The sequence below is a fragment of the Nerophis ophidion genome, linkage group LG03 (assembly GCF_033978795.1).
Source record: "Nerophis ophidion isolate RoL-2023_Sa linkage group LG03, RoL_Noph_v1.0, whole genome shotgun sequence".
NCBI classification, from domain to species: Eukaryota; Metazoa; Chordata; class Actinopteri; order Syngnathiformes; family Syngnathidae; genus Nerophis; species Nerophis ophidion.
This window is the reverse complement of record NC_084613.1, coordinates 84,721,886-84,730,294: the sequence shown is the minus strand read 5'-3', so window position 1 is coordinate 84,730,294 and position 8,409 is coordinate 84,721,886. Positions and strand designations below refer to the sequence as shown.

The 8,409-nt window shown below is 44.4% G+C and overlaps 1 protein-coding gene and 2 long non-coding RNA genes across 6 annotated transcripts in view; 1 reads left to right on the top strand and 2 right to left on the bottom strand.

Annotated features, from left to right (window-relative positions):
* LOC133550151 (uncharacterized) overlaps nt 1–6,682 on the bottom strand; it is a 7,210-nt gene extending 528 nt beyond the window's left edge. The window contains exons 1-6 of one of the 4 annotated variants that reach the window (XR_009806246.1): nt 6,514–6,682; nt 6,289–6,399; nt 6,052–6,173; nt 1,903–2,373; nt 1,149–1,742; nt 1–999 (exon numbers count right to left, since the gene is read on the bottom strand). The exon at nt 1–999 is cut by the window's left edge and continues 528 nt beyond it. This is a non-coding gene — a long non-coding RNA (uncharacterized LOC133550151). Of the gene's footprint in view, nt 1,000–1,148; nt 2,374–6,051; nt 6,174–6,288; nt 6,400–6,513 lie in introns of all 4 variants that reach the window. The other 3 variants (XR_009806245.1, XR_009806244.1, XR_009806247.1) reach the window with 3 other exon arrangements.
* Nucleotides 4,155–5,977, bottom strand: LOC133550152 (uncharacterized). Its single transcript, XR_009806248.1, has 2 exons — nt 4,336–5,977; nt 4,155–4,275 (listed from the first exon to the last, which is right to left on the bottom strand). It is a non-coding gene; the product is annotated as an uncharacterized LOC133550152 (long non-coding RNA).
* LOC133550149 (mitochondrial 2-oxodicarboxylate carrier-like) overlaps nt 6,037–8,409 on the top strand; it is a 631,183-nt gene continuing 628,810 nt past the window's right edge. Inside the window, exons 1-2 of the mRNA XM_061896248.1 lie at nt 6,037–6,194; nt 6,314–6,393. Of these exons, the coding sequence (XP_061752232.1) occupies nt 6,324–6,393 (70 nt within the window). The 5' untranslated portion in view covers nt 6,037–6,194; nt 6,314–6,323. The remainder of the gene's footprint in view (nt 6,195–6,313; nt 6,394–8,409) is intronic.

Genomic DNA, 8,409 nt, shown 5'->3' with positions numbered 1-8,409 from the left:
GTGTGTGTGTGTGTGTGTGTGTGTGCACGCATTCTTGGTTTAATCATTTACGACTGTTCATATTTAAAAAAGTAGTAAGGGTCATTGCCTTCCCACAGTAAACTGTGGCATCATAACTGATGTCCCCATGTCTACGAAACTACATTTTAGTGTGTGTTCTCATCAGGCTCACGCTACATTTACTTGGTCACATTTCCTTAAAGGGGAACATTATCACAATTTCAAAAGGGTTAAAAACAATAAAAATCAGTTCCCAGTGGCTTGTTGTATTTTTTTTTTTTTTTTTTCAAAATTTTACCGGTCTCGGAATATCCCTAAATAAAGCTTTAAAGTGCCTTATTTTCGACTCTCTGCGAAGACACTGGCCATTTCCCTGTGACGTCACACAGTGCTGCCAATGTAAACAAACAATGGGAATACCACCGCAAGATATAGCGACATTAGCTCGGATTCAAACTCGGATTTCAGCGACTTAAGCGATTCAACGGATTACGCATGTATTGAAACAGATGGTTGGAGTATGAAAGTATTGAAGAAGAAACTGAAGCTATTGACGCTATTCATAGCCATAGCATGGCCGAATAGCTGCGTTAGCATCGCCGGTAAAATGTGCGGACCAAACGATCACGACTCTCGCATCTTTTGACACTGGAGCAACTTAAATCCGTCGATTGGTAAGTGTTTGTTTCGCATTAAATGTGGGTGGAAGGAAACGTAATATAATTGCAAATGCATCTGCAGGTTATCCATACATCTCTGTGCCATGTCTGCTTTAGCACCGCCGGTAAATAGCATGTTAGCATCGATTAGCTGGCAGTCAACATCAACAAAACACACCTTTGTGATTTCGTTGACTTTATAGTTGCAAATGCATCTGCAGGTTATCCATACATCTCTGTGCCATGTCTGCCTTAGCACCGCCGGTAAATAGCATGTTAGCGTCAATTAGCGTAGCATGTTAGCATCAATTAGCTGGCAGTCAACATCAACAAAACTCACCTTTGTGATTTTGTTGACTTTATAGTTGCAAATGCATCTGCAGGTTATCCATACATCTCTTTGCCATGTCTGCCTTAGCATCGCCGGTAAATAGCATGTTAGCATCGATTAGCGTTGATTAGCTGGCAGTCAACATCAACAAAACTCACCTTTGTGATTTCGTTGACTATCGTTGCAAATGCATCTGCAGGTTATCCACACATCTCTGTACCATGTATGCTTTAGCACCGCCGGTAAATAGCATGTTAGCATCGATTAGCGTAGCATGTTAGCATTGATTAGCTGGCAGTCAACATCAACAAAACACACTTTTGTAATTTCGTTGACTATCGTTGCAAATGCATCTGCAAGTAATCCATACATCTCTGTGCCATGTCTGCCTTAGCATCGCCGGTAACTAGCATGTTAGCATCGATTAGCTGGCAGTCAACATCAACAAAACTCACCTTTGTGATTTTGTTGACGATCGTTGCAAATGCATCTGCAGGTTATCCATACATCTCTGTGCCATGTCTGCCTTAGCATCGCCGGTAAATAGCATGTTAGCATCGATTAGCGTTGCATGTTAGCATCGATTAGCTGGCAGTCAACATCAACAAAACACACCTTTGTGATTTCGTTGACTATTGTTGCAAATGCATCTGCAGGTTATCCATACATCTCTTTGCCATGTCTGCCTTAGCATCGCCGGTAAATAGCATGTTAGCATCGATTAGCTGGCAGTCAACATCAACAAAACTCACCTTTGGGATTTTGTTGACTATCGTTGCAAATGCATTTGCAGGTTATCCATACATCTCTGTGCCATGTCTGCCTTAGCATCGCCGGTAAATAGCATGTTAGCATCGATTAGCGTAGCATGTTAGCATCGATTAGCTGGCAGTCAACATCAACAAAACACACCTTTGTGATTTCGTTGACTTTATAGTTGCAAATGCATCTGCAGGTTATCCATACATCTCTTTGCCATGTCTGCCTTAGCATCGCCGGTAAATAGCATGTTAGCATCGATTAGCATAGCATGTTAGCATCGATTAGCTGGCAGTCAACATCAAAGAGTCTCGTGGCTCCCATAGTTTTTCTTTATTTTGTGAAACGGGTCAAAACGGCGCTTTGAGTGGTAAAGGTTGCCGACCCCTGAACTGGAATATAAAACATGTTTTCAGTTATTTCACCTTTTTTTGTGAAGTACATAACTCCACACGTGTTCATTCATAGTTTTGATGTGGTAAATAGTCGTGAAAATAAAGAAAACGCATTGAATAAGAAGGTGTGTCCGAACTTTTGGCCTGTACTTCCCTCTTTTGCGTCATTTCGTTTTGATCTGTTGTCCTTTAAATTGCCACGTCTAAGTCCACGTCCTTCTGGAATGTTCTGCACAGCAAAAAAACAAACAAAAACAACAAAAAGTTAAACAAAATATCACATTAATCATTTATAGAATTAAACATGTTCAAATAACATGCAACTGTACAGAAAAAAATAGCAATAACTAATATTGGCACAGTAATGCACACATTTATAATAGTGAATTATATTTATATAGCGCTTTTCTCTAGTGACTCAAAGCGCTTTACATAGTGAAACCCAAAATCTATGTTACATTTAAACCGGTGCGGGTGGCACTGGGAGCAGGTGGGTAAAGTGTCTTGCTCAAGGACACAACGGCAGTGACTAGGATGGCGGAAGTGGGACTCGAACCTGCAACCCTCAAGTTGCTGGCACGGCCACTCTACCAACCGAGCTATGTGTGTGTGTGTGTGTGTGTGTGAATATATATATATATATACTGGGTGGTATAGCTCGGTTGGTAGAGCGGCCGTGCCAGCAACTTGAGGGTTGCAGGTTCGATTCCCGCTTCCGCCATCCTAGTCACTGCCGTTGTGTCCTTGGGCAAGACACTTTACCCACCTGCTCCCAGTGCCACCCACACTGGTTTAAATGTAACTTAGATATTGGGTTTCACTATGTAAAGCGCTTTGAGTCACTAGAGAAAAGCGCTATATAAATATAATTATCTGAGAGCCATATGTAGTCATCAAAAGAGCCACATCTGGCTCTAGAGCCATATGTAGTCATCAAAAGAGCCACATCTGGCTCTAGAGCCATAGGTTCCCTACCCCTAGTTTAAGCATTAGACAACTTTTTACCTGCACCCTGCCTCCCGCTGTTTCCCCCATCTACAAAGCAATTAGCTACCGACTGCCACCTACTGATATGGAAGAGTATTACACGGTTACTCGGCATAGCTCGGTTGGTGGAGCGGCCGAGCTAGCAACCTGAGGGTTCCAGGTTCGATTCCCGCTTCCGCCATCCTAGTCACTGCCGTTGTGTCCTTGGGCAAGACACTTTACACACCTGCCCCCAGTGCCACCCACACTGGTTTGAATATAACTTAGATATTGGGTGTCACTTTGTAAAGCGCTTTGAGTCACTGGAGAAAAGCGCTATATAAATATAATTATCTGAGAGCCATATGTAGTCATCAAAAGAGCCACATCTAGCTCTAGAGCCATAGGTTCCCTACCCCTAGTTTAAGCATTAGACACCTTTTTACCTGCACCCTGCCTCCCGCTGTTTCCCACATCTACAAAGCAATTAGCTACCGACTGCCACCTACTGATATGGAAGAGTATTACACGGTTACTCGGCGTAGCTCGGTTGGTGGAGTGGCCGTGCTGGCAACCTTAGGGTTCCAGGTTCGATTCCCGCTTCCGCCATCCTAGTCACTGCCGTTGTGTCCTTGGGCAAGACACTTCACACACCTGCCCTTAGTGCCACCCACACTGGTTTGAATGTAACTTAGATATTGGGTGTCACTTTGTAAAGCGCTTTGAGTCACTAGAGAAAAACGCTATATGAATATAATTATCTGAGAGCCATATGTAGTCATCAAAAGAGCCACATCTGGCTCTAGAGCAGGGGTAGGGAACCTATGGCTCTAGAGCCAGATGTGGCTCTTTTGATGACTGCAACTGGCTCTTGGATAAAAATATAAAACATCGTCATGCATTTTTAATCCATCCATCCGTTTCCTACCGCACCTGTTCAAGAAGTTGCGTTAAAGGTAAGAGGTTATTTATTTATTATTGGTTAGTGTGGGGCTTGTCCTCCTGGGGGTTCTTCAGACCACCAAGCACCGACATGAGAGCCTGTTTCAGGGTTACAATATTGTTTTATTTTTCAATTAGTCTCTCAGTTGCTTTCCAGCAATTGTCTTTTTCGCTTTCATTCTCGCTCTGGCTCCAGCCCCAACCCTGTCTCTCCTCCTGGCTGCTGCTTATAACAGAGCGACAGATGATTAGATAACAGGGCCCAGGTGGGCCATCTACACACCTGTCACTGATTTCAAGGCCGATCCTGGCAACACCCAGCTTCGCTGCAGGCCCGCAGGCCACGCCCCCTCCACAGTTTGCTTCAGAATAACAATGTTATTACAAAGAATAAGAGACCTATTATACTCTGGAAATGTTGGTCTTACTTAAAAATGCACGCGTTTAGTTGTGTTCAGGGTTAAAAAAAAATATCATATGGCTCTTAAGTAAATACATTCTAAAATATTTGGCTTCTTGGCTCTTTCAGTCAAAAAGGTTCCCGACCCCTGCTCTAGAGCCATAGGTTCCCTACCCCTGCATTAAGCTATACTTCCATTTTAAAGTCATTATTTCCGCTCCGCCAGGTTGAAAAATAATTTTCAGAGCTCAGTGCGCAAAGGATATTGGGATATGAAATGGTGTGAATTGTACACAGATGTGGACAAAGGAAATCTTTTGACTTTTTATTTTTATTTTTTAGAAAGTTGTGCTTAAAGTTGCAATGTTTTGAAGATTAATAGCGGCTGTGTTGGAGCCACTATGGATTGAACTTTCACAGTATCATGTTAGACCCGCTCGACATCCATTGCTTTCGGTCCCCTAGAGGGGGGGGGGTTGCCCACATCTGAGGTCCTCTCCAAGGTTTCTCATAGTCAGCATTGTCACTGGCGTCCCACTGGATGTGAATTCTCCCTGCCCACTGGGTGTGAGTTTTCCTTGCCCTTTTGTGGGTTCTTCCGAGGATGTTGTAGTCGTAATGGTTTGTGCAGTCCTTTGAGACATTTGTGATTTGGGGCTATATAAATAAACATTGATTGATTGATTATTTCTTTCAACAACACTGGGATTTTATGAATAGGTTTTCAATGTTTTAAGTCTTCCTTGCAAATTGGATTTCAATTAAAAAAATGTAAAATAAATACTGCATTGAAAGCCATTGTGGGGAGGCGGAGCCGACGGGCCGGAGGCGGGGCAGAGCACGCTGCGGCCTTGCCCAAGATGGCGGCAAGGAGGCGGAGAATGAGGATGAGTGGAGAGGCGGCGCGTGCCGGGAGCGACGCCATCCATCCATCCATCCATTTTCTACCACGTATTCCCTTTTGGGTCGCTGGCGCCTATCTCAGCTACAACCGGGCGGAAGGCGGGGTACACCCTGGACAAGTCGCCACCTCATCGCAGGGCCAACACAGATAGACAGACTCTGTATTTAGTTAGCGCAGGCAGCATGAAGCAGGGCTTTTATTGTGAAGATAGGAAATGTGCAGTCGGCCTTTAGAGTTTTGACGGAAGGTACGGCGCCTTCTCGCCTTCCTCTCGGTCATATTTTCATAATAATGATCTTGCAGCAGCCAGCGTCATCTCACAAGACCCTCCGGTACCGTGAATGTCATTTAAGTGACGTCTTGGTGAAGATTGATGATCACTCATTTTTAGGTCTATTTTTTAAAAAAAAGCCTGGCTGGAGATGGACTGACACACCCCCCCGCGGTCGACGTAATGGGCACCCCTGCACTACGCCATGCCGCCCAAAGAGGTTTTAAAAAAAATTAGCGCATGCTTACTTTTACCGCATGCCTTTGGTAAACGCAGGCGTGAGAAAAAGGTTTTAAGGAAATACGGTAAACATTATAGGAAGTGATTAGTGGCACATACAAAAAAACAAAAGTGACCTTTTTGTTTGTCTTGCATCGATCCCTGAGTGATTATTAGCTCGTGTGTGTGTGTGTCGAGTTCCAACCTCAAAAACAAGACATCAGGTCGAGTCCCCGCGTGCACGCATCGCCCCTGCGCGTGCACGCGGGTGTGGGAGTGGGAGTGTGGACCGGCAGCAAAAGAGAAGATCCACGCAAGACGCAACCGCTGGAACAAAAACGAAGTTAGGTTAGTTTGTTGGGCGTGAATATTGTTTTTTTTTTTTTTTTTAATGGTGGTGACGTCACTGCGCGTGGACGCCAGGCTAAGCCGACAAGCTAACCTTGACTTTCTGCCTTTTCGGCCAGATCCGCAGTCATGAGCGTCCCCAAGCCGCGCGGCATCGTCCGGGAAGCTTCCCACCAGATCATCGCCGGTGGTTCCGCAGGTAAGACTGCAAAGAAAGTACCCAAAAAAAAAAACCCAAAAAACTTAAGTTTGTATGTGATTGCGTAATAGTTACTCGGTTTGTGCCGCACGTGACGTCACGCCACGCCACGCGGCTTACCCGAGTGCGTGTTTGGTTCCCACCTGGGTGAGGAAATATTGATGATGATGTTGTCACAGTTCCTAAAAGTGTTTAGCGGGTCTGGTCGGACAAAGATGACGGGGGCTGCGAGCCGGATAGTTCTCGTCTTCCTCTTCGTTTAACGGTCCCGCCCACCGCACGCGCTTGTTGACGTCACTGCGCATGCGCGGAGCCCTTTTTTTTTTTTTTTTTTTAACCGAAACTTTATTGACAAACTTTTTGTTTCTGCTCCAATCATTTTGACCTGTTTAAGCATGTTCACATTCATATTATTGTTAAAATGTTGACATTATTGCAGTATATATATACATATATATATATTGTTCACGAGTTTGGTTGATTGATTGATTGATACTTTTATTAGTAGATTGCACAGTTCAGTACATATTCCGTACAATTGACCACTAAATGGTAACACCCCAATAAGTTTTTCAACTTGTTTAAGTCGGGGTCCACGTTAATCAATTCATGGTACAAATATATACTATCAACATAATACAGTCATCACACAAGTTAATCATCATAGTATGTACATTGAATTATTTACATTATTTACAATCCATGAGGAACTTTGGTTGATATCAGTACTTCAGTCATCAACAATTGCATCAACAGAGAAATGTGGACATTGAAACAGTGTAGGTCTTATTTAGTAGGATATGTACAGCCAGCAGAGAACATAGTGAGTTCACATAGCATAAGAACAAGTATATACATTAGAAGTACGTTTGAGTTGTTTATAATCCGGGGAGATGGGATGTGAATGGAGGAGGGTATTAGTAAAGTGTTGAAGTTGCCTGGAGGTGTTGTTTTAGAGCGGTTTTGAAGGAATATAGAGATGCACTTACTTTTATACCTGTTGGGAGAAGAGTTGATTGTGAGATCGACAGGCGGATCGGTGCGGCGTCTTCAGTAATGCGGACGTTGTACCGATCTGTTGTGGTGAAGAAGGAGCTGAGCCGGAAGGCAAAGCTCTCAATTTACCGGTCGATCTACATTCCCATCCTCACCTATGGTCATGAGCTTTGGGTCATGACCGAAAGGATAAGATCACGGGTACAAGCGGCCCAAATGAGTTTCCTCCGGCTCTCCCTTAGAGATAGGGTGAGAAGCTCTGCCATCCGGGAGGAACTCAAAGTAAAGCCGCTGCTCCTCCACATGGAGAGGAGCCAGATGAGGTGGTTCGGGCATCTGGTCAGGATGCCACCCGAACGCCTCCCTAGGGAGGTTTTTCGGGCAAGTCCGACTGGTAGGAGGCCTCGGGGAAGACCCAGGACACGTTGGGAAGACTATGTCTCCCGGCTGGCCTGGGAACGCCTCGGGATCCCCCGGGAAGAGCTAGACGAAGTGGCTGGGGAGAGGGAAGTCTGTGGGCTTCCCTGCTTAGGCTGCTGCCCCCGCGACCCGACCTCGGATAAGCGGAAGAAGATGGATGGATGGATATATATATATATACACATATATATATATATATATATATATATATATATATATATATATATATATATATATATATATATATATACTGGGCGGTATAGCTCGGTTGGTAGAGCGGCTGTGCCAGCAACTTGAGGGTTGCAGGTTCGATTCCCGCTTCCGCCATCCGAGTCACTGCCGTTGTGTCCTTGGGCAAGACACTTTACCCACCTGCTCCCAGTGCCACCCACACGGGGTTTAAATGTAACTTAGATATTGGGTTTCACTATGTAAAGCGCTTTGAGTCACTAGAGAAATGCGCTATATAAATGTAATTCACTTCACTATATATATATATATATATATATATATATACTGGGCGGTATTGCTCGGTTGGTAGAGCGGCTGTGTCAGCAACTTGATGGTTGCAGGTTCGATTCCCGCTTCCGCCATCCTAGT